This window comes from Heloderma suspectum, chromosome 10, assembly GCF_057233095.1.
Source record: "Heloderma suspectum isolate Gila_16-S chromosome 10, 16-S_ref, whole genome shotgun sequence".
NCBI classification, from domain to species: domain Eukaryota; kingdom Metazoa; phylum Chordata; class Lepidosauria; order Squamata; family Helodermatidae; genus Heloderma; species Heloderma suspectum.
The window spans coordinates 40,736,685-40,762,540 of NC_139467.1; the positions used below are offsets into that span (position 1 = coordinate 40,736,685).

The window sequence follows — 25,856 nt, forward strand, 5'->3', positions numbered from 1 at the left end:
CATAATGTGGTAGAGGTTTAAAAGTGGTTTTCATCCCAATCTTCCCCACAGGAACAAAGGATGCTGCCTTATACAGGAAGCTGACTTATACTGACCCATCTAGCCCAGTATTGTCGACACAGACTGGTAGCAGCTCCCCAGGGTTTCAGGTAGGAGTTTTTCCCCACTCTATGTGGAGATGCCAGGGGTCAAACCAGGAACCTTCTGCATGCAAAGCAGGTGCTCTACCACTGAGCTGCAATGATCTCAGTAGAGCTTATTTCCAGATGAGCATATTCAGGATTGCAGCCTTAAGCCTCCTATGCACAAATGCCCTTAAGGCATGTACAAACATGAATACAAATCAAGAACCACTGTGGTTTTTTTCTCCCACCATTTGAGCCTCGCTTTCCCCTGCCTTTGCAAGACATTGGACATACTGGCCAGCAAATCAAATGCTGATTCAGTAGACAAGACCCTCTCCACTTTCCCCAGGTAGGGTATCTATTTCCCTCTCCTAACTTCCCCCTGCCTGTGCAAGACATTTGACATTGTTGTTGTTATTGTTGTTCAGTCGTGTCCGACTCTTCGTGACCCCATGGACCATAGCACGCCAGGCCTTCCTGTCCTGCGCTCTCTCCCGGAGCGTGCTCAAGTTCATATTCATTGCATCCGTGATGCTATCTAGCCATCTCATCCTCTGCCGTCCCCTTCTCCTTTTGCCTTCAGTCTTTCCCAGCATCAGGGTCTTTTCCAGGGAGTTTTCTCTTCGCATTAGGTGGCCAAAATACTGGAGCTTCAGCTTCATTATCTGTCCTTCCAATGAGCACTCAGGGTTGATTTCCTTTAGGATGGACTGATTTGACCTCCTTGCAGTCCAGGGCACTTGTAAGAGACTTCTCCAGCACCACAGTTCGAAAGCATCAATTCTTCGGTGCTCAGCCTTCCTTATAGTCCAGCTCTCACAGCCATACATTACTACTGGGAAAACCATAGCTTTGATTAGACGGACCTTTGTCGGCAAGGTGATGTCTCTGCTTCTTACTATGCTGTCTAGGTTGGCCATAGCTTTCCTCCCAAGGAGCAAGCGTCTTTTAATTTCATGGCTACAGTCACCGTCTGCGGTGATCTTGGAGCCCAAGAAAGTAAAATCTGTCACTGCTTCCATTTCTTCCCCTTCTATATGCCAGGAAGTGATGGGGCCAGATGCCATGATCTTAGTTTTTTTAATGTTGAGTTTCAAACCAGCTTTTGCACTCTCCTCTTTCACCCTCAACAAGAGGCTCTTGAGATCCTCTTCGCTTTCTGCCATTAGGGTGGTATCGTCTGCATATCGGAGGTTGTTGATAATTCTCCCAGCAATCTTAATTCCGACCTCTGATTCATCCAACCCGGCATTTCTCATGATGTACTCTGCATATAAGTTAAATAAGCAGGGTGACAATATGCAGCCTTGTTGTACTCCTTTCCCAATTTTGTACCAATCGGTTGTTCCATGTCTGGTTCTTACTGTTGCTTCTTGACCCTCGTACAGGTTTCTCAGGAGACAGGTAAGGTGGTCTGGTACTCCCATCACTTTAAGAATTTGCCACAGTTTGTTGTGATCCACACAATCAAAGGCTTTAGTGTAGTCAATGAAGCAGAAATAGACGTTTTTCTGGAATTCTCTTGCTTTCTCCATGATGCAGCGAATGTTGGCGATTTGATCTCTAGTTCCTCTGCCTCTTCGAAACCCAGCTTGTACTTCCGGTAGTTCTCGGTTCGCATACTGCTGAAGCCTAGCTTGTAGGATTTGGAGCATCACCTTGCTGGCATGTGAAATGAGCGCAATGGTGCGGTAGTTTGAACACTCTTTGGCGTTGCCCTTCTTTGGAATTGGAATGTAAACTGACCTTTTCCAGTCTTGTGGCCACTGTTGAGTGTTCCAGATTTGTTGGCATATTGAATGCAGCACTTTAACAGCATCATCTTTTAGGATTTTAAATAGCTCGGCTGGAATACTGTCATCTCCGCTAGCTTTGTTGTTACTAATGCTTCCTAAGGCCCACTTGACTTCACTCTCTAGGATGTCCGGCTCAAGTTCAGTGACCGCACTATCATGGCTATCAGGGACATTCAGATCTTTCCTGTATAGTTCTTCTGTGTATTAGGGTATCTATTTCCCTCTCCTAACTTCCCCCTGCCTGTGCAAGACATTTGACATAGTAGCCAGCAAATCAAATGCTGATTCATGTACATTTGTTGTTGCCCCCTCTCCCACCCCCTGTTGATGCTGCTTCTGCTAATCATCATCATCAGTGACATCACTGGTTTCCATCCAATCAGGGCAGCGCCCAACAGCTTTTGCTTCGAACAGGAAGAATGGGATTCCCCTAGGCTAGGGAAGAAAACTGCTCATCTGACCAAAAAGACGCACTGCTCTCCTCGAGCAGGCTTGAACCCAGGGCTTGTTTCCCATGTTTATGCAGAACCAAAATTTAGTACTATAGGAACGAGCTTCAGTGAGCCTTAAGCTGATATGCTCCCCCTCCTCGAGCGTGACAGCAAACAGGAGATTGAAAGCATCCATTTTTAAATTGAATCTGTATTTTTTAAATTTAAATTTTAAATTTAAATCTGTATTTTAAACTCCTGTACTGCTGCTAGGTTTTATTGTGGTTGTATTGTTATATTGTGGTTTTAATGTTCTATATATTTTAAATTGTTTTATTGTGTGCTGTTTGGTTTTAGTTTTTGTGAACCGCCCAGAGAGCTTCGGCTATTGGGCGGTATAGAAATAAATAAATAAATAAATAAATAAAAAATTAACTAGCATTCCCCGTTAACATCTGAACTCAGGGAAGTCTGGTTAGTTTCAGCTCTGCTTTGTTAACAAGTCAAGATCATTATCCACAGTTCAATCCTGGCTTGTTGTTGGAACAAACCATAGTTCCTCTGCGTTCAGACATAACGACGAACTCTGGCTAGTTTAAAAGTGAAAGTTTCCTATCTCTTGTTCGTGGTAGTGCCACAAGAAGGGGGGCGTGGTGGAGAGTGCAAGACCCTGATACTCACTCCCGCCACACTAAATTGGGTTTAGCATTATGTGCAAAAAAGGCCATTGTGTATAACTCAATGCATTCTCTGTGGTGGACTTTCTTGACAAGCACGTGCAATAAGAAATAAAAACTTACTGGGAGCCCTGGAGGTCCTAGAAGTCCAGGCTGGCCCTGTGTCAATGCAAGAAAAAAAAAGAGACTTACTAGCAAGGTGCACACAAATGAACTTCAACTTTTTTTTCAATAATTAATATCCCCACCAGCCTGATTTCATGGGACAGATCCAGATTTCAACTCTAATGACCCAGCCCTGACCTTCCAACAAGCTAAGAATCGACCTCTTGTCAGTGGAGGCTGGTGGCTCCAATGTCAGTGGGGCGGTAAATCCGCTTTGGGTTTCATTCAGAATCAGTCAGAACTCTAAAGGCACTCCTTTAGAGTTCTGAGTGGTTCTGACTGACAGAGCAGATTCATCACCCACTGACATCAAAGCCACCAGCCTCCACTGCCTCTTGTGTTTAGAGGACCAGCCTGTGCTATCTTGTTATCAGAATCCTGTAAAGGCCACCAGCAACCACAGCAAGGGGAACAGAAGATGCAACTGGCCTGTGCTGGTCAATAGAGGGACCACCGCACAGGTGCAGTGGTGAAACCTAACCCTCTTTTCAGTTGCCAAAGAGAAAAAAATGCCTCTCCCCTCCATTATCAGCAAGTGGCAAGATTGAAGGGGTTGGAAACCCCACCCACCAGCCAACCATGGCTCCCTGCAGCATATTTTGCAATGTGCACCATGCTGAAAATGTACAGGCTTCAAACGCAGAGATGCAATACTGTTTGCAAAACTGAGGAGCCATCCAGTTTTTATATATTTGGGCGTGGGGGGCAGGTTATACATGGAGTGGAGACCACAGTGGGGTCAGTAAGAAGAAAGATTCTGTTCTTCTTCCTCACTCATCCCCCTTCTTGCCTTGCTCTGCATATGCTTACAGAACCTCTTACAGCTTCTTGCAGAATGGAGCCCTGGGCAATGAAAGAGGTTCTGCAGCCAACAAAGGAAGGGAGGAAAAGGAGGAGGCAGCACCTCACACAGCTACACACAAAGAAATAGGGCAAGGTTTGCTTCCTGCCTTCTTTAGCAATACGATTGCCAGTCAGCAGCTTCAAAATTGGGCCTGACACCGCTGCTGCCTGGAATTTGCACCCCTTTTTGATAGGAACCACCAGCCGTCCGGGGTACAATTGCAGCTTAAGTGGAGCTTGTCTCTTTTTATAGGCTAGACATAATGCTAAGCACGTCATCAGAAAGCAGGTCAGGGTTGCAATAATTTATTTAATGGCAGGCACAGAAAAGGCCTGATTTTTATCAGGGCTGCAGCACATAGGGAAGGGGGATTCAACCCTTCACTTCCTAGGCATGATTCCATTCAAAATCCCACTTCACTCCTACCACAGCAATTACACCTCCCCCCCACACACACTGCAGTCCAGGTGAAAATCCTCCCCAACCCCTCCCTGCAACAGCATTGTTATGCACCATGGTTTCCTTTTATTTCCTACTACCAAACAGACCTGGCTTCACACAGGTGGGAATAGCCCTTACACTGATACACTGAAGCCTTCGAACAAACTTACACAGCTGTCCGAGTTGGACACATTGTGCCCACCCCAACTGAGTGAAGCCATGCCCACTGACACCCTTAGGCACAGCCCCTACACTATGGTCATGGTACGCCCCTATAACCCCCTGAGGAAGGGGACTGTCCCTGAGGGGGGCTGCCCAACAGCAGAGGGAAGATCAGGAATATAACTGTAGTCATATGGACAGTCATATGGTGAAAATGTATGGTTAAAATTTGCTCGCTGCAATGTTGAATCATCATGCCACATTTGGTTGAAATCAATCAAATGGTATTGAAGCTGCAAATCTTTAAAAAAATTGATTGGCCACCATTTGGTTTCAAGATGGCAGACGGAATTTTCACTATGCCTAAAACAATCCCAGATAAAGGTACAACAAATCCTGGAAGTTTCATAACGATCAGATGTACAGTGTTCAAGTCCATCGAGAACATATAGACAAATACTTCCTTTCATATCTATATAAAAGAAAGAAGATGATAAGATGATATATGATATGTTATGATATGACAAGAAGATGTTGAAGCCCTTCAAGCTTTGGATCAAATTCTAACCAAGATGCCTATATTTTTTTCTGACTAATGCACACACATATGCACAAAATAAGACACACTTGCACACATTCCTTTTATATGCTGCATAACTTGTATTCTCATTCTTTCACAAGATAGTGAGCTCCTATTTAGGCTGTTTTACTGTAGATGTTCCACAAGCATATTGGTGATAGATCAAAAGTTATAATTAGTGAATTTCTTTGTTTCTTTAGTGATCTTGTTATATTATTACGTACATTCTTCTTTTTGTTGCCTTTATTTTTTAATTTTATTTCAAAATAACATTTCATGGAAAAAAACCCTACCTGACATGGTTTCTAATTACAGGCTTAGCGTCACATCTAAATTTGCGCTCAGCCTGCCCTCAGATGTTCTCCAGAGTCTATCAAATCTAAACTCCTATGGATTTTAAGCATGTCCCAAGTGTGTGCACACAAAAACATTCCAGAGCATTTTGTTTCCGCAAGGTGTAGCTATGGCAATCACAAACTAGCCCCCAACCATCTCCCCAATGCTGCAGATAAGCTTGGGCAGAAAAAAGCTGCTCACTTTTGGACCTGGTCTCCCAAAAGGGCCCGGCTCCCCTTTTGCTCCCGTTAGGCCCTGTAAAAGAAGAAAAGAGAGAAACTGTAGGATCAGCTGGAGAGACATCAGGTGGAGTTTGCAGAAAGAATCCAACTCTAGAAGCAACAGGTAAGGCTGCGAGTTCGAACTAAATGTTGTTGCCAGAGCAGTGGAGCATCTGGGATGGGAATCCAGAAATGGGAAAATGCAGGGAAACTGCAGGTGTAATAAAATTAAGTTTTGGGGAAATGCAGCACAATATAATAAAAGGAAGTTTGTGAGTGAGAGAGATTCACTGTTAAATAAAGGAGCAAGTAAGTTGTCTAAGGGTGCAATCCTATACAAGTTTAGACAGAAAAAATCCTACATGTCCCAGTATTCCCCAACCAGCATTCTAAACATGCATAGGATTGCACCCACTTTTTTGTCTAAACATGCATAGGATTGCACCCACTTTTCTGTCTAAACATGCATAGGATTGCACCCACTTTCAGAGGCAATGGCTGTTGAAGACAGTCATTTTCTAAAGGATTCCTAATGTGCCTCTAAGACTCCTAAATTTTCTAATTTCTGGTAATTAGCCCCAGAAAAACAATCCCTACTTTGACTTTTGAGTAGGGTATTTTTCATGCCAGAGCGACTGAAAATCCAAACTCAATCCTTATTCTTGACAACCTGTGAGGGTTACTGAGAAGACAAAATCCAGCACTGTTCAGCTCCTTTTAAATAAGCTGAATGCCATCTTGGCTGGATGTGCCCCAATGAATAATGCATGATGGCAATAAAATGGATGGGGAAATAAACATTGTTGTTATTACTGAAAGGCAAGTAGGGGTTGGTTGGTAGACGAGTAGAGGTTAGTAGGTTTCAGCTGCAATCGTATGCAGACATTTCTTCCATGGCGGAGAATAACGAACCAGGAGAACAGCCTTCCCCAATCTGGTGCCCTCTGGATGTGTTGGACTGCAAATCCCATAATTCCCATGCTGTCTGGGAATTATGGGATTTGCAGTCCAACACATCCAGATGGCACCATGTTGGAGAAGGCTGCCATAGAATCTCCCTGATCCTCAAGCTAGCACCCAATCTTCCTCAGATTCTGACCGGTCCCCAGCTAGCCCTCTGATTGGCCAGGCTGCTCTGCATCTACGACCATGGTCAGATCAGTCAGTTTTCAGCCCAGGGGATGTTGACAGTCTTGCAGTCCAAAATCCTGCCATCTGAAGGGGTGCAGTTTGAAGTGCTACAGTCAAGAACAGCTTTAACAAGGGATGGTTGGTTCAGGAAAAGCAAAAGAAAGGCTTCTTCACACAGTGCCAAGTAAACCAAATGTACGGAATTCATCGCCATGTCATCTGGTGGCAGCCACAAGCTGAGATGGGCTGAAAAGAGGATTTGACAAATTCATGGAGGACAAATCACGCTCAGTGTCTACGAGTCATGATGGTTCTACTCTACCTCCAGGATCAGAGGTCCCATGCCTCTGAATATTAGTTGCTGGGGGACATGAGCAGAAGGATGCTACTGCCCTCATGTCCTGCTGGTGGGCTCCCCAGGGCCATCTGGTTGGCCACTGCAGGAAACAGGAATGCTGGACTGGATCTAGATAAGCCAGCAGGGCTCTTCAGTTCTTGTGTTCTTAAGTCTAGACTGAGCCTTAGAGTTCATTTACAGTTCATACAGCTCATGATTCTGACCACCTTGACATTTAGTGCTGCTTGTCCCTGATACCAAGCCATGACCCCTGCTCAAAGGAGCAGAAATAAGCTATAAACCCGTGTCTAATTTCACATTATGTCATGACATGACGAAGTGATCAAGAGGTGACTAATTTTAGAGGGGTAGCTGTGTTGCAGCAAAAAACATGAAAAGTCTTGTAGCACCTTCAAGGCTGGAGTCTCCAGCATGGCACCCACGGGTCCCAAAGTGTCCGCAGACACCTCTCTTGGCATCCGCTGGGCTCCCTGCCCCTCCTGATTTTTATTTTATTTCTTATCAATTTTTTAAACATAAAAAATCTAGGAAGCTCAAAGGCTGCCCTCCAAAACCATCTTTATTTGGGTTCAAAGTAGTGGTTTTATGTTTTGGAGCTCAGACACCACCTCTGCCCTGTACTTAGGTTCTTGGGCAAGCGACTTTTCTTTCAATCATGCCAGTTTGCCTTCTGGGAAATGAGTGTTCTGGGACCAGCCATGCTCATCATGATAGCCATTTTGTGAGAGCACCCATGACATTTTCTTTAAATTGCAAATGTGCCCACCAACCCAAAAAGGTTTGGGACCCCTGGGCTAACAAATGTACTGTGATATCAGCACTCCCGGCTGATATCACAGTATCTGATACTAAGTATCTGATACTTAGTCAGATGTGTGAAGCAGAAATCACTGCGGACAGATCGGTTGTGAGACCTGGGTGACAGAGTTGACAGCGAGAGAGGAAGTCAGGAACAGGGTGAAAATGGATGCTAACAATTCGTGCAATTACACAGCAGTTGGGAGTGAGCAAATATGGCCCCAGTTTGTACTCACATCAATTCCAGGTTTACCCGCAGGGCCATCTGGACCTGGAAGGCCTGGTTCTCCCTTGGTCCCCTGTTACAAAAGAATATATGGAAAAATTAATGGTGTGCTTAGAAAGACAGGAAGTAAAAGGGTCACAGTTGCACAGTAGGGAACTGGGAGATGCCCCTGCCTTGTGTCCAACTGCTGGAAGTTTGCTGAGGCCAGAGAGGCTTCCAGAAGTCAAGCATTCAGAAAGACAGGTATTCAGATCTGATGGAGTGGGCTGCATTTCCATGGCAGAACCAATGGAGGTAGTCCCAAGCTCAATTCCTCATTGTCCTCCATCATCTCCAGGATCTCGGGTAGCAGGGTCACAAAAGACCTCTCTCTACCTGAGACCCTAGAAGGGCACACCATTCAACAAAGACAGTACTGGAGTGGAAAAAACAATGGTCTGATTTGCTATAGCTAGTGCTGTGCTGAAAATTTCTCCCACATTTTTTCAACCATTCTCATTCAATTTGATAGAAGAGAAATTGCTTTTGAAAAGAAATGCAATGATGAAGAAATTTCAGAGAAATTCTCAAGAGTTGGGCTTGGGTTTCTTGGGCTTACCTTACCTAGGACATGGCCGAGGAGTGAGTACTAGTGCCCTGTTTTTCATTGTACAATCATCTCTGCCACAGCCTGTAGACTCCTCAGCTTCCTACATTCAATCAAAGCCCGCTGATACGCATCATGAGCTAATTCCTCCCCCCGGATTCCGCCTTGTGTTTTCCCAGGCTTGCCCAGCTCGACGCATGCCAAGTCAGGGAAGCTCGTGGTTTTTTGCATTTGTTATTTGCACAAATTGTAATTTGTGCAAAATGGCAGGTATAAATATTTATGGAAATCTCAATTTGCACAAAACTGCAGCTGTAAATAGCACAATTTGCACAAAATCGCAGGCATAATGGTCATTTACGCCTGCAATTGTGTGCAAATTGTGCTATTTGCAGCTGCGTTTTTGCACAAATCATGATTTCTGTAAATATTTATACCCACGACTCTACGCAAATCACAGCTCACAGATTAAACAAAAGCTGGGAAAGTTCCCGAGTTTTGGAAACTGACCCACTGCTCGCCTCGCAAACGCTCGCCAAGTTGGGGGTGCTACGGGATCTGTCAAGTCTAAAGCGAACAGGATTTCCCCACAACAGCCATCCCTACAAAAAAACCAAACACCCTTACCAAAAAAGAAAGAAGCTGTATCACAAGCCCTGCCAATGGGGAGCCCTACCTGAGAGACATGGTTGAGAATTTCTCCTCCCCCTGGAGAAATTTAGTGAAATTGTCTCCCAATTTCCTCTGCCCATAAGGTGGAGAATTTCAAGAGGCCATTTGCCCACAGATCTCGTTATAACTCCGCTTTGTATGATCAGCCACTGAAGCTGGCTACTTATTTATATTTATTTTATTTATTCAGTTTATGAGGGGGCACAGAGCCAAAGCTCTCAAGGTGACACACATAATAAAAACAAATAAAATTAAACCAATAATAGAACACTTAATAATAAAACACTTGGTGAGGGTGGCCATGTATCCTACTTTACAGAGGACAGTCCTCTATTTGAAGGGCTGCCCTGTCAAATTCCAGTTTAAAGAAAAAGAACCACATGAAGGGAGAGGAGGAGCCTTGAAGATCTACTTCTGACCTTGGCGCGGGCCACGAGGTGATCACCTGGTCACAGTCTTCCCCATTTTGGTGAGATGGATTATATTTCTCTTTAAATTATAGTCATTCTTTCTAAATTTATATCAAAGGATAGAAATTAGCTTATGCACATGTTATGCAAATCACTGTCTTCTTAGGTCCTCTTTTGGGGGTTCTCCTTTCTTGGTGGTATGTAAGAGGCCACCCTAACAGTTGCACTCCAAGTTTCAACATTCTCCTACCCCCGGAATGCGAAAGAAACTTGATCCACTCCTCCAAATTGTGCCCCAGCAAAGCCCTCAAAATTTGCTTTCTTTTTGGCGCCAGGCAAAGACCCACCCCAAAAAACAGCAAAATTCCCCCCCACACACACACACACCTTTGCTGCTTTTCCACCCTGACAGCTAGGCCTTTGACTTATACAACCAGGCCCAAGAAATCCAGAACATTGCCCCTGTTGATCTTGTTGGAGATACTCACAGGGCTTCCTGCTGCTCCTGGTGGGCCTTTATCACCCTAAACAGAAGGGAAGAAAAGTGATTATTTCTTTATTCATCCAAAAGATTTTTATTTCACCTTGTAGGATGTTCACCCTCCCAAGGCAGCCTACAAAGCCATCGGTAAAGCCACAATGTAATAAGATTCTAAGCTATTAACAGTGCAAGCCTATGCATGTCTACTCAGAAGTAAGTCCCATTAAGTTCAAAGGTGCTTACTTCCAGGTAAGTAGGTATAGGATTGTGGCCTAAAGTCACAAAATAGCGAACAACAACATTAAATAATATCAGCAAATAAAATCAATATTAAAAGTGCCAAAAAATCACTCCAAAACAGACTGGAATAAAAATGGGTTTTCGAGCTCTTCAAAAAGCCTGCAAAAAGGGTCTTGTACTTCTCTGCCTGGGGAGGGTCTTCCACATACATGGGGGCACCGAGACCCCAATCATGGTAGGGCAGAGGATACACTTTAATGGGCCCAGAGATCCAAAGGGGCACAGTGCAGAGTGCAACCACATCACCATAAGGAAAAAAACAGTGGGCAGTATCCAGTTGTGTCATTCTGCACAAATGACGCTGCGCTAGCAGAAAGTAGGGTCTGAACTATGTGCAAGAGGAGAATCCAACTAAAGATAATTTGTGCAGGCACATTTGCACAGCCCATTGTGCATTACGCTTGCCCAACCGGTTGTGCAATGGAAAGTTTCAGCGGAGCTCTGCTAGCGCTATTTGAGTTTATGAAATTACACCTTTGGATACTGCCCATTGAGGCTAAGAACAGGCTTCAGGTTATTTATAGAAACTTATTTCACTGTTGTCCAGATCTTATGAGATTTGCTAGAGCCAAATCTGAAGTGGTGTTAGAACAGAATAAGCAACATTCTGAAGCAGGACATGCTGGCCCAAGCCCTTCTCTAGAACATAGCATGCTGCTTGAACGGCTGAACTAGGACTTGCAGATTGGGAAACCAAGAGATCTGGGCTTCCCTAGTTGGCATGTTCTCCCAAGAACTACTAGTCCCACAGTTCCTTGCAGATAGGCAGGAGGGAGTGCCATCTGGTAGCAGGGATAAAGCATTGTAATGATCAGCTTCAATCCTGTTTCAGGGACCAGAGCTCATTCATCAGATCCATAAAATGTAATTCTCAATGGGCAGGTATATAACGAGATGGAATTCCACTCTGTTAGACTAAATCTGTTGTGATCCATTGTAGCAATTTCCAGAGGGGAAAGCTATGGCAAACCTAGACAGCATAGTAAGAAGCAGAGACATCACCTTGCCGACAAAGGTCCGTCTAATCAAAGCTATGGTTTTCCCAGTAGTAATGTATGGCTGTGAGAGCTGGACTATAAGGAAGGCTGAGCGCCGAAGAATTGATGCTTTCGAACTGTGGTGCTGGAGAAGACTCTTACGAGTCCCCTGGACTGCAAGGAGGTCAAATCAGTCCATCCTAAAGGAAATCAACCCTGACTGCTCATTGGAAGGACAGATAATGAAGCTGAAGCTCAAATATTTTGGCCACCTAATGCGAAGAGAAAACTCCCTGGAAAAGACCCTGATGCTGGGAAAGACTGAAGGCAAAAGGAGAAGGGGACGGCAGAGGATGAGATGGCTAGATAGCATCACGGATGCAATGAATATGAACTTGAGCACGCTCCGGGAGAGAGCGCAGGACAGGAAGGCCTGGCGTGCTATGGTCCATGGGGTCACGAAGAGTCGGACACGACTGAACGACTGAACAACAACAATCCGAAGAGGAAACTCCCTGGAAAAGACCCTGATGCTGGGAAAGATTGAAGGCAAAAGGAGAAGGGGACGGCAGAGGATGAGATGGCTAGATAGCATCACGGATGCAATGAATATGAACTTGAGCACACTCCGGGAGAGAGCGGAGGACAGGAAGACCTGGCGTGCTGTGGTCCATGGGGTCACGAAGAGTCGGACACAACTTAACGACTGAACAACAACAACAAGCCATGTTAGTTCCCAGGGACAGTGGGAGCCAGTGCTGCTGATGGTTTACAGACCCCAAATATGTGAGCAAATGCCTAGTATACACACACACACACACACACAGTACTGCCGTGTTTGGGGACATGGTAAAAAAGACCCAGAACGGCCCATGGTGTAATTTCAGAAATGTAGAAAATATAATTTCAGAATTTAAAAAAAAAAATCCATGACTCATAAGTAAGGATGACTGAATATATCAGTTTCAGTTGATTTTTCCAGTCCTTAGTTTATTCCGTCCCATTAAAAATGTCTGCATGAAAATTCATAGGCATTTTTGTGCACATTTTTCCAAATATACATTTAATGCATTTTTGTCTAATACACACATCTTTTGCATGCAGTTTTCTCTTATATAATTTTTTTTGCATTCCACCCACCCACTGATATATACATTTTTTGTGCACATTTTTCCCTGATACGCTAATTTTTGTATGCATATTTGGTGTGGAAAACTGCATCGCAAAACTTTGAGAAGAGCAAATTCCAAAGGATAACTGCATTCCAGTTTGCAGATGGATTCAAGAAATGCAAATGTGGTAAGCTTGTATCAAAAAGCAAAGTGAACGAAATTCTCCTCCATCCCTACTCATAAGCTTGTATTATGGGCTGGGATCCCAGTATATGTGTGGGAGGGCCATGTTACAAATTTGTACCAACTCTCCCCCAAATCTTGCATGGTTCCTAGGGCCAACACAGAGCAGGCCCTGTTCCTGTGGTACTCACCAACCTAACAGCTCTCACCAGTGAGCAGTAGTTAATCACAAGGAACCAGAAATTGAGACACTAAGCACCTTCTGTTTCTCTCATTGTCCTTAGTTTAAATGGTTCCTGTGCAGTGCAACCTCCCCCCACCCTCATCTACCCAGCCTAGTAAACCAAAGCTACTAGAAATTCAAAGGCCATAAATTTACAGCACTGGAGGATACACATTTTCAAGATTGTTTTAAAAGAAAGCTTCTAGGCCTTATGATTACAGAGGTGGGGGGACAACACACTGCCTATATGTGGGCTGCAGTACCTGGTGCATCTCAGAAGTCAGAGTGGGGTTAAGTTTTGGTGATCTGTACAGATTCCCCTCTGCTCAAAAGACATGACTGTCAGAGATATCCTTTCTTTAGGCCAATTTTAAAAATTGTCCCTTATCACCTGTGAAATCTCCAAACATCCTTCCAACTACCCCAGTTCTTCTAAACTTGCCTGCAACTTTGTCTAAGGATGTATCTGCATTATATACAGTTTCAAATTCCTTGCCCACTGCAGCCTGGGAACTGCTATTCAGGGTGGGGTAGAGGTGGCTAGGAATCTGCCATGAAAGTTCTCACTGTCCTCACCAAACTGCAATACCCAGGATTCTCTGGGAGGGAGAAGCCTTGACCACTACACTGATAGATAGATATATATATATATATATATATAGAGAGAGAGAGAGAGAGAGAACTGTTGAGACAGTTGTGGTAACCACCAAAGCAACAGTCAAGGGGCTTTTGTTCAGCTACTTTCCCTGCTCACCTCCAGCACAGGGGAAACAGCATAAAACAGTTCACAAAATGAGGACAGCATCAGACTGGTACATACCAACGTTTTGAACCCATGGGCACATCTGGGAATTTGAGAAACTGCTGTGAGCACCACTACAGAATAGCTCCATAAAGGATGTGGCTAGTCCCATAATAGTTGCCGTTGGGTCCTGGCTAGTCAAAAGTGGTGAGGGTGGGGGAAGAAATAGGGAGGCTCAAGGCTGAGAGGGAGGGAAATAGCAAGGCAACGTGATAATGGGGAGAGAAAGAGAAAGACTAGAGGCTAGGAGGGGGAAGAAACAGCAAGGTAAAGAGGTGGGGGGAGAGAAATAGTAAGACTACAGACTAGGAGTGGAGAGAAGCAAAAAGATAAAGGGGTGAGTGGGAGAAAAATCAAACGTTGCCACATTGCCAATTTGCATGGCAGTCTGACGGTCCTGTGGAACCCTGGTTAAGCTTGCAGTTAGCAAAGGTGTGCTAAGAATTACAGCAACGCAGGGGGGGGGGGCTGAATTAGGCCCCACCTCCCACCCCACGGGACTAAAGCATCATGTAACGGTTTCTCTTCCACATCATCGTTACCACCCAAATTGACCCTTTTCCATCAGTCCCTCCCCATCCAGCTTCCTTGGCCCCCTCCCACCTCCAGCAGTTACCAGAAGCAAAGTAATTCAATGCTAACTGGAGCCTAACACCCCCAGAAAACGGCAATGTGGATGCCTAAAACGAATGAATAAACATCTTCACTCCTGAGGGCCAATTGCAGCCCCCACTCTCTCATTGCAAAGACACTGATTTCATAAGAAAAGCCCAGGTACCGGTGAGCTGCAGAAAGCGAGCACTGCTTAGAAATAGGTCAGACATTGATTGAGTCTGTCTTGGGAGAATGTTCTGAGAAAGCCCAGGAGCAGACCCACTGGCTCCCTCTAGGCCCTTCAAACGGGCACTGCGCCTCTCCTCCTGCGCACAATGCTGCCCTTTGTACCCAAATGCTCTCTCCCCTTTTCCTGGTCAGATTCCTGAGCTGAGCAGTGTACTTACATCGATGCCGTCAGCTCCCGGCACTCCTGGCGGACCTGGGGGCCCCCGTGGTCCAGGTTCTCCTGGTGGACCTTGCTAAGGAAAGAAACAAAAAAAGAAGCAATGTTATCTGGGGGGAGGAAAAAGAAGGCAGAAAAAACAAGCGCCAGCTGAACTGGCCAGGTTTCTCCAGCAATCGCATCGCAACACCGGATAGGCGCCAGCCTACGAATAAAATCCTTGGGCCTTGGTGTTGCCAGCACCTTCCCCGGAGAGCAGGTTGTAAGAGAGGCATGGATCGGAGAGTCTGATAAGGCACAGCGGGACATAACAGGGGAGGACAAATTCTTCTGGACCTGATCGTATCATTGCAAAGTACTTCACCTGAAAACAGGTGAAACCAAGCATTGAGGGCCAAGGTGGTAGACTATGGATAGAGTTAAAGCAAAGAGATCTGGGTTTGAATCCTCACCCGGGCATGAAAATCAATGGGAGACCTTAGACCAATCACCATCTCTTGGTCTGTACTACCTCACAGGGTTGTTGTAATGATAAAAAGGGATAATCTGCCCCATTCAAGCTTGCTCTGCCCCATGCAACCCCACCCAGAGGTGACAGAGAGAAACAAGTTTTCTTGAAAAAGGAATACAGCTTGGATGCACCTTGAAAACCCTTTCCAGTGACCAGATGTGGGTGAAGCTGCCCTGTCTCCTCAACCTCCATGGATTATTATTCTCCACCTTTTCCTCATGGGCTTCCTCTTGTGTCATAATTGGAGACCCGGTAATTTTCCCCAAGCATAACTTAGCGGTTTTGCACCTGCTCAGAGTCTATAGAGGTAGGTGTAAAGCGGCACAACAGCAAAGCAACAAGGAGACTCTGGATCCACTATGGATGCAGCCAGTCTTAAAATATATTCGCTAGATTAACAACAGAACAGTCTCAAAATATATTTAGAGCTAAACATTTCAACTTCCATTCTCATCATTAGCTGTGATGTTATATATATTTCCCCTGGGTTGTAATTCTGAAGAGATTTGCTTCCATCAGTAGTGTGCAGCTTGACTCACTTGTTGAGTTGTCTCTTTGTCATAAACATATGTCTTCGCATATTGATCTGGTAAATAGATGGCTCTTAGGAAGTGGGACCAGACAGCCTTTAAGTCTTAGGGTGCAATCTTATGCACGTTTAGATGGGGGGGGGGAAGTCCTACAACTCCCAGCATTCCCCAGCCAGCTTATCATAGCATAGCAGTCTGGGGAATGCTGTGAGTTGAAGGACTTGTGGGCTAGATGAAACAACGATCCGGTGGATCCACAGTTGGCTACAGAATCGGACTCAAAGAGTGCTTATCAATGGGATCTTCTCAAACTGGGGAGAGGTAACGAGCAGGGTACCGCAGGGCTCAGTCCTGGGCCCAGTGCTCTTCGACATTTTTATGAATGACTTGGAGGAGAAGGTGCAGGGAATGCTAATCAAATTTGCAGATGACACAAAATTGGGTGGGATGGCTAATACTGTGGAAGACAGAAACAAAATTCAAAGTGATCTTGATAGACTGGAGTGCTGGGCTGGAAACAACAGAATGAAATTTAATAGGGATAAATGCACCTCGGAAAAAGAAACTAAATGCAGTTACAAGTTGGGGGATACGTGACTCAACAACACTACAAGCGAGAAGGATCTTGGAATTGTTGTAGATCACGAGCTGAATATGAACCAACAATGTGATGTGGCTGCAAAAACGGCCAATGTTCTTTTGGGCTGCATTAATAGAAGCATAGCTTCCAAATCCTGGGAAGTACTAGTCCCCCTCTGCTCAGCACTGGTTAGGCCTCACCTGGAGTACTGTGTCCAGTTCTGGGCACCACATTTTAAGAAGGATGCAGACAAACTGGAGAGGGTTCAGAGGAGGGCGACAAAGATGATCAAGGGACTGGAAACAAAGCCCTATGAAGAGAGGCGGAAAGAACTGGGCGTGTTCAGCCTTGAGAACAGAAGACGGAGGGGAGACAGGATAGCGCTGTTCAAGTACTTGAAAGGTTGTCACAGAGAGGAAGGCCAGGATCACTTCTTGATCATCCCGAAGTGCAGGACACATAATAATGGGCTCAAGTTACAGGAAGACAGATTCCGGCTGAACATCAGGAGAAACTTCCTGACTGTTAGAGCAATACGACAATGGAACCCATGACCTAGGGAGGCGGTGGGCTCTCCCACGCTGGAGGCATTCAAGACGAGGCTGGACAGCCATCTGTCAGGGATGCTCTGACTTGGATTCCTGCACTGAGCAGGGGGTTGAACTCGATGGCCTTGTAGGCCCCTTCCAACCCTACTATACTATTCTATGATCCTATGACTTTTTTTCTGTCTAAACGTGCGTAGGATTGTGCCAGTAGCTAGTTAGTTCAGAGACTGTTAAACATTTCAGTTTTACTGTAGATGCTGAAACATGGATGGGCCCCTGATGTCCACTAAATTAATAATTTAGTAGGTACTTCACAAAAATGTAAAAGGAAGGCTGCGTCCTTTGGTTCAAGTGTTCTTTTGAAACACAAGAACCATCTACAACAGACTCCTTGAAGAACATTGGTCAACTCACTTAAGCTTCCATCCTGTGCTTTCCACACATGTGAAAAGGGTAAACATCATTTTCTTATCTCTCTTGGAGGGAGGGGGATTGTTTGGAGCAATGAAGCATTAAAGATCATAGAGTGCTAACTAAAATGGGGAGGGGGGATTCTAAGAGGCAGAGCAAGATAGGAAATCCATGCATACTTATTTGGACATAAGCCCCATTGGACTCAATGGGATTTACTTCCAAAGAATCATAGAGTTTAATCTCTCCACCAAAGGCAACCCCACAACCTCTTGAGGCAGAGTGTTCCACTGTGAAATGGCTCTTCCTGTTAGGATGCTTCTCCTAATGTTTAGCCTAAATCTGCTTCCCTGAAAGTAAGCATGCATAAGATTGCTCTATCAGCCCTACACTCCCAAAGGTAATTTTGGTGTGCTTTAATATACAACCCCTATGTTGTTTTAACCTTGATTGAATGAACAAGAAAAGCAACAGTTGGATTTGGTTCCCAAAATTCCTTTGAAATCCTAAAAAAAAAAAAAAATACAGTGTTGAATACATGCTCTCTCTCCCTCTCTCCCTGAATAGATCGCTGTCTACTGGTATACAGACACTAAGTCAGCCCACATTAACTACACCTCATTAAACAAGGAGCTACTATGAAAACACAGATTCTTTCCTATATATTTATAATGACTTGTCAGGCTGTAAGGATGCAGTGTAAGGAGTTGACCTAGGGGGGTTGTTTGTTTTGTCCAGGGCAGAACAGCTCTGAGTTTATTTCAGGTGACACAAAACCAGCTCAGAATGGATCTCCCAGAGTAGCCACCAGTGCGGTCTGGTAAACCCAAGGGAGGAATTTGGGAGACCTGGAATAAAATCCCTGCTCTATAACAGATTGTTTGCGTTAACTTCTCTCACTCTCACTCTCTCAGGCTGTTTGCCCCCTTTGCTAAATGGGAATGAATGTGACCTACCTCACAAGGTTTTTGTGGAGATGGTGTAGCAAAATGGTTAAGAGACCGAGCGGTGACTCAGGAAGATCCCAATTCAAATTTCCCAGTTCAAAGATCCCAATTCAAATCTCCATATGAGGATAACAGTACTGATCTACCTTAAAGGATTGTTGTAACTAAGCCACGTATTGCTTACTTGTTTACCCTTCCCTCCATTTCCTCTGTTTCCCAGATTTTGAATTTTAGACTGTATGCTCCTTGGGGGCAGGGACCTGTCCTCTTGTCCTCTGTTAAGCACCAGGCACACAGACAGCTTTAATTAATTCCACTCTAAACAGTCAGTGCTACAGAAATGCTGAGGGAATGATTCAGACAAATTTACATTGCTATCTCTGTATGTCTGTGTGTCTAAGTCCAGCTGAGTTCAACGGGATTCATTCACAGGTAATTGTATACAGGATTGCAGACTTCAATGAGGAAGTTAAGCATACAGGATTTGATTAACTTCCTCATTGAAAGCCATTGATTCCAATGAGGAAGTTAAGCATATGTTTATATCTGCAATCCCACACACATTTACTGGAGAGCAAGTCTCACTGAACTCAATAAGGCTTATGTCTGAGTAGATATGTATATGATTTCCCTGAATATCATTTCCATTAAAACCAATGGGACTCTGAAGTGTTTAAATTTGGTTGGAGTATTATTATTATTTAAATAATAGGGGGGTTAAACCCTAAATCAAGTTAGAGGTTATTTGAAATAAAATGAAGCTGTTCTGTCTTTTATGCAGTTTCATTAGTAAGGATCACATACATAAAATCTCTGCTCCTTTTGTTGGTGTATTATATAGCATCAGTCTTCAACTCAAATCCAAATTTTAGTGAGTCTTGGAACTAAAACAAAGCAGCCCCAGTTGTATCCAAAAGCAATTTGGACCCTGTGGGATTTATTTTTCACTTCTGTTTACTTTAAAGGTGACATTTTGAAGGCTGGAACAGTTGCAAGTTATATATATATATATATATATAGCGCGCACAAGTTGAACTTATAAAATGCCAGCTTTGCATTCAATAGAGATGGAGACTTCCTGAAGCTACTCAATGAATGAATAACCTCCTTTGTCTTTTCCAAACCAGCACCCATTTGTAGGAAAGTCTGGGGTGTATCTAGGACCGCATGCCTGGGATAAAGGTGACTTTACCCAGTCCTCCCCAAAACAAGGACTTTCCTCCCCTCACCCCCACACTTAAACAATATCTTTCATATTTCTTATTACTCACTGCTGAGAAAAGATTATTTTTCCAAAACCAAATGTGATCTCATTTTTGTTTTGTTTCATCCCTTTGCCATCATCTGGGCATCAGTGAAAAGTCTAAAGCCTCTTTAGTTTGCAGGCAGCAGATGGTTGCTCTCTCTTGGACATTGCCTAGCCATTACTGTTGGGATAACATAATTTTGCTCCAAAAGACAGGTCCAAAAAGGTCATTTTTAATTTGTTTCCAATGATGCTCCATATTAAGACATAATTTTTTGCAACAACCCTGGGGACAATATCCCAGCGAAAATGTGGAGATTAAGACATCTGAAATCCTTCCATTTAGTTTCTTAAAGAATACGTTTCTTCTTCAAGTGCTTTCAGACGAGGTTTTTATAGCGCTATTGTACTGTCTCATTCACAGAATATTTCAGGGGATCCAGACAGTGACGTGTTCTACTTGTAACCCTCCCGTGTTTTCCCACTGCTTCTTCCATCTTTTTTCTTTCCACAACATAATCCATTAGAGAGGAAGAGATGGAATAGCTGAACAATGTCTTTTCATTGGTAGCGCCAGGAGCCCTCCAACTGGAAGCACCCTTGGACTCTTCCATAAACCCAGGGGGCAGTTTCCAAGGAGCCTTTCAAAGCCAAAGTTCAGGGATACCCCTGAAAGCATGGAGGATTCACTCTGAATGGAAGGAAAATACAACTCTCCCCACCCCCACACACACCCCAATCTAAAGATGTTCAGAATCAAACTACGTCAAACACACTCTAACACAATGCCTCTTTTCACTTTTGCCAGTGGAAGCTGGTGGCTCCAACGTCTGTGGGGCAGTAAATCTGCTCCGGATTTCACTCAGAACCAGTCAGAACTCTAAAGGAGCTATCCAAGGTGTGGAAGCACCTTGGATAGCTCCTTCAGAGTTCTGCCTGGTTCTGACTGAAACCCAGAGTGGATTCACCGCTCCACAGATGCTGGAGCCACCAGCCTCCACTGACTTTAGGCTTGCAATTTCTTTAAAAAACAAACAGATTATTCACATAGCACTGGAACCCAAACTGGGACCCAGCGTTGTTTTCCAAATGCTCCCTTGCAGTCCACCCCCAACAACCCCTTCTGAATCAATGAGAGACCCTCTCTCTCTCTCTCTCTCTCTCTCTCACACACACACACACACACACACACCATCTTTCTACTGGAATAATATCAAAGAAAGGAACTTACAAACTGTGCCAAGGAGAGGCAGATGGTTTGAAGGAGAAGGCAGAATTTTAGACTGCCCCAAAACTGAGCCATAGTGAGGGCTTCTAGGCTAGCTTGGATGAGAAGTGGGGGCCAGCAGCCTGCCCTGGAATGAGCAAATCTGCAGATCCAGCAAGAGCAGAGAGAGGCAGAGGGGTGGAGAAGAGAGGGTGGCTCATTAATATTTAGCATGGGGGGGGGAGTAGGGGGAGGAAAGGAATTGGCTGGGACTTCCTCCCCCTGCCCACTGACACATGAAACTTGAGGGGGTTTGCTCAAAGATGCAATTCATGGTCCTCCAGGTGAAGGGAAGATTATTCTAGGCATCCAGACCTCTTGTCTCCTCTTACACCGTGGGAAAGATTCTAGGCAGACAGTCAAACGTTTGCAAGCAGGAAAAAGAGAACTGGAATACACAGCAGTAGAGAAGTGCACAGCACAGACAGGTATTAAGTCCAACAGTGTTATTCCAAACTTGACACATGGCTCCGATAATTATCCCAAGGAACTGAGGATGCAAGGCGAAGAATGTTTAAGTTAGTTATTTCTCCAGCATTTTACATGATTTGCAGGCCTAGATCATGACCATGTGGCCACCCTAGGAAGCCAGGAAAACCCAGCAGGAGAGGAGAGGCAGTGATATTAGCAACTTCTCCAAAGCCATCAGGGAAGCTCGAGGCCAGTGGCAGCTGATGCCCATTGGGGCTGGTAGGGTGGAGGACAGGGCAGATGTTCAATATCCTATTGAGAGATTGCCATACAAGAAGATCATGTGTGGCACTCGGAAGCTGAATATTTACCTGGTTGTCTCTGCCACAAAGTGGGTGGGGACAGGTGAAGGTTCACTGCCCAACTTGCCCCCAATATAGAAACACCTCTGCTCCATAATTGTTTGGAAAGCTCAGTTGGGCCAGGCTCCCCAGAAACAGATGTCCACGTGTTTATTAAAGATGCATTCACATGTGTGCTGGCCATGTATCAACTTGTACAAATAGAATTTGAAGGGCTTCCCTGCACAGTTCCTGGTTAGGAGCATAAAAACTGTTGCCCATCAAGTGTTAGCATCTGGACAGAGACTGAACAGGTCACCTCATCACAATCTTCGACACTATGGTGAGATGTACCATATTTCTGTTTTAATTCTAATAATTATTTCTATCTTTGCACGTATACATATCAATTAGCACCTGCAACTTTTATACAAATCACTGTCCCCTTCTGTCCTCTTCTTTAGTGATGCATGTCCTCTTTTTTTTCAGAATTCATAACTGGCCACCTTAGTGTAGGTGTTATCCACACTTTACATGTTTGCTGTAGGAAACACCAATATAGCACCAGACTACATGCAAACAGACAATGTTTGGCACATAATGAAATGCAAAGATGATCACAGTGAAGGTCAAAGTCACAGCCATGGTGAGACAGAGACAACCTTTGTCAGACATCTAGTTCAACCACTTGCTTGATGTGGGAAATTCAGAGCAATGAAAGGAGACTTCTACAAGGTGCAATTTCTCCCAAGGTAGCTCTCTGATGGGGAAAGTGTTAACAGGTGTGGCGATGGCCACCAGTTTAGATTGCCAGGGATTGATACATTTATGGAGGAGGACAGTGTTATTTACAGGTTTTAGCCATAATAGCAGGTTCAGAGGCAGTATTTTTCTGAAGACTGGTTGCTGAGAGGGGGTGTAACCGCCATACCCTACTTGTGGTATCTGATTGGCCATTGTGTGGAACAGGATGCTGCCCTGGATAGAACTTGCGCCTCATCTGGCAGGGCTCTTCCAATGTTTTTAGGGTCCAGTTCTCCCTTTTGTGCTACCCTTAAAAGTCCAAGAGCCAGTGGAGGCTGGTGGCTCTGATATCAGTGGGGCGGTGAATCTGCTCCGGGTTTCAGTCATTCCCTTCTAAAGGGAGGGGGGATGTAAGACTATAATGTCCAGAATATAAGATTACCGAAGGGCACCACTGAATGAAACATTATTTTCTGGAATTCCATGTTTATCTGCTAATCTAACTATGCATAAGAACATAAGGAGAGCTATGCTGGATCATACCAAGGGTCCATCGAGTCCAGCACTCTGTTCACACAGTGGACAATTGGCTACTGCTGGGAAGCCCAGAAATAGGACAGGACCCTCCCACTCATTTTCCCCAGCAGCTGGTGTGCGCAGGCATACTGCTTCTGATACTGGAGGCAGCATATAGCCAGCAAGGCATTCAAGATGAGGCTGGACAGCCATCTGTCAGGGATGCTCTGACTTAGATTCCTGCACTGAGCAGGGGGTTGGACTCAACTGTCTTATAGGCCCCTTCCAACCGTACTATTGTATGATTCTAAGACTAGTAGCCATTGATACTCTTACTGTCTGTTTGTCTAATCTCCTTCAACAGCTGTCCAAATTGGTGTCCATCACTATTTATTAAATTTATTAATCGCCCATCTGGCTGGTCACCCAGCCACTCTGGGCGATGTATATATAATAAAACAGTTTAAAACAATAAAATTCTACAATAAAAACGTTTTCTAAAATACCCTAACCCACCCTAAATGCCTGCCTCACTATATATTGTGATGGCAAATTCCATAGTTAAACTATGTGCCATGTGAAGAAACATTTCTTTTTATCTGGCCTGAACCTCTCACCATCTACACAGTAGCATCTTTCCCTACCACCACTCCTTTGCCTATGTGATGCTCACTTTTCTAGAGTGTCATTTCTTAATTACTCCAATTAGCACCTCAAGATGAGACTTCTGGGATCTAAAAGCTTTGAGTGTGCACGCATACACACACGCGCACACACACACGCGCACACACACACAGAGCACCATGTAGGTTCTCAGTTTTGGAGGGCAGCTTTATTGTAACCTGGAATTTAAAAACTTAAGAAAAGTTACTGAGTTTGGATAAAAAATTACCATCTTACCACACATTTGCAACTGATGTGCGGGGGGGGGGGTTGCCACATTTTCTTCCTAGCCCTGCTCCTGTGCCTTTAAAATACAGGCTGACCTACAGAAATTAAGAAGGTGAACTCTTTCCTATCCCATTTATCTGCTAACAATATGAGAAAGGAGACACAAAAAGAACACATGCAGACACAGATGCTCCACAGTTTGCAGGGCTGGGCAATTGGTAGCCCAGCAGATGTTTGGCCTAGAACTCCCATCATCCCTCAGCATTGGCTATGCTGGCTAGGGCTGATAGGAGTTGCAGGTAGGGATGTCAGAGAATTCCGCCACGGATCCCAGGGAGGCCGAATTCCAGTGAATTCGGCCCCCCAGAATCCGTGGTGGAAAGGAGCAACCAGCCCTACCACCCTGTGAAAGCCCCACGAAACAGAGCCTACCCGGCAGCGGCTCCAGCGGCTCCAGCCGCTGCTGGGCTGTGGCCGCAAACGGCGGCCACTACGCTGGCTGCCATTTGCGTCCCTGGCAAGCCGTGATAGGCTACGTAAGTATCTACGCAGCTTATCATGGCTCAGGGCAGTGACGCAATGGCGTAGCCACCACCATTTGCATCCGTGTCTTTAGCCGTGATAGGCTACATATATATTTACATAGCCTATCATGGCTAAAGACACGGACGCAAATGGCGGCGGCTACGGTAGCTGCCATTTGCGTCCCTGTGCAGCCCAGCGGCCAGATGTCCGGCTGCGGGTGGCCCCGGCCAGCGGCTCCGCAGAGTTGCTGTGGAGCAGAGCTGGCCGGGGAGGATTCCGGGGGGAGGGACAGAGTGCCTTCCCCCCACCGCGGATTGCCCGGCGCGGAGCCAGGTCAGAGTTTTGTACATCCCTAGTTGCAGGCCAAAGTATCTGGAGGGCCACAAGATCCCCCCCCCCAAGTTCAATGCAGGCAGGCCCCACAATTACATGGGGTCAGGCACCCTCATCAGGTGGCAAAGCAGGAAAGAGCGGCGAATCGTGCTGCTCTCCCTGCCTCACCGCTTCTTCCTACCATGAGTGGCCATGGGTGGCTGCAGCCTGCCTGCCCATCTTACGTACCTGGCCAGCCGCTCCCTCACTTGCTTGGGCAGCCGGCTGGCCCCTTGCTCCTCCTGCCCAGTCACTGATCATATCAGCTGAGCTCATCCCGCGACAGGCTGGGGAGTGGCATCTGCAGCTGCGCGAGTGCGCCGAGGGTGGCTTCCCTGCCCAAGCAAGATGGTGGCCGGGGGGGGGGGCGCATGTATTAGATTCTTCCTCACATGCTGCCTGAGGAAACTTCAGGATAGAGTTATTGTAAGGACTAGAACCGTTATTTATGCCAGCATTCAGGTAGTCAGTTTAAAAAAGAAAAAAGCGCAATCCTTTCTGGATATTATCTGTTTGGGCAGAGTTCATTCATACAAGTTATAAGCAGGAGTCAAATAAGTCTTGGCAAGGCATATATGAGTATTACCAGATGGGGGAAATTTGGGATGTCTGAGTCAGCACATCCTGCACTGTTGAACATGCTTGGGATAAGTTATATGACTGGGGCCATCTTTCCACGACAACGGAAGGAGAAGTGAATGGAGTTTGCAGAAAGAGAAGAGAATGGAATTCTTTTTTTAAGGAATCAGCTTTGCTGCACTTTGGTCCATGCGGGGCTCCACAAGCAGGTTCTCCGCACCAGTAAAAATCACGTCACAGAACATACTGGATCAGGTGGGGGTGGGGGTTGGAGTGAACGTCATCTGACCGGCAGGGGCTGCTCTGCCAGTAAGAGAGGCTTCTCCCCTCCCCCTTTCTCCTTTCCCCTGACAGTCCAGACGCACCTGCATTTCAGGAGCAAGCCTCATTGAGCACAGAG

General features: G+C 45.3%; 1 protein-coding gene across 1 annotated transcript in view; it reads right to left on the reverse strand.

Annotated features, from left to right (window-relative positions):
• Positions 1–25,856, reverse strand: part of COL9A2 (collagen type IX alpha 2 chain) — a 106,660-nt gene that overhangs the window by 59,954 nt on the left and 20,850 nt on the right. The window contains exons 3-7 of the mRNA XM_084816360.1: positions 15,039–15,113; positions 10,448–10,483; positions 8,302–8,364; positions 5,759–5,812; positions 3,153–3,188 (exon numbers count right to left, since the gene is read on the reverse strand). Of these exons, the coding sequence (XP_084672486.1) occupies positions 3,153–3,188; positions 5,759–5,812; positions 8,302–8,364; positions 10,448–10,483; positions 15,039–15,113 (264 nt within the window). The remainder of the gene's footprint in view (positions 1–3,152; positions 3,189–5,758; positions 5,813–8,301; positions 8,365–10,447; positions 10,484–15,038; positions 15,114–25,856) is intronic.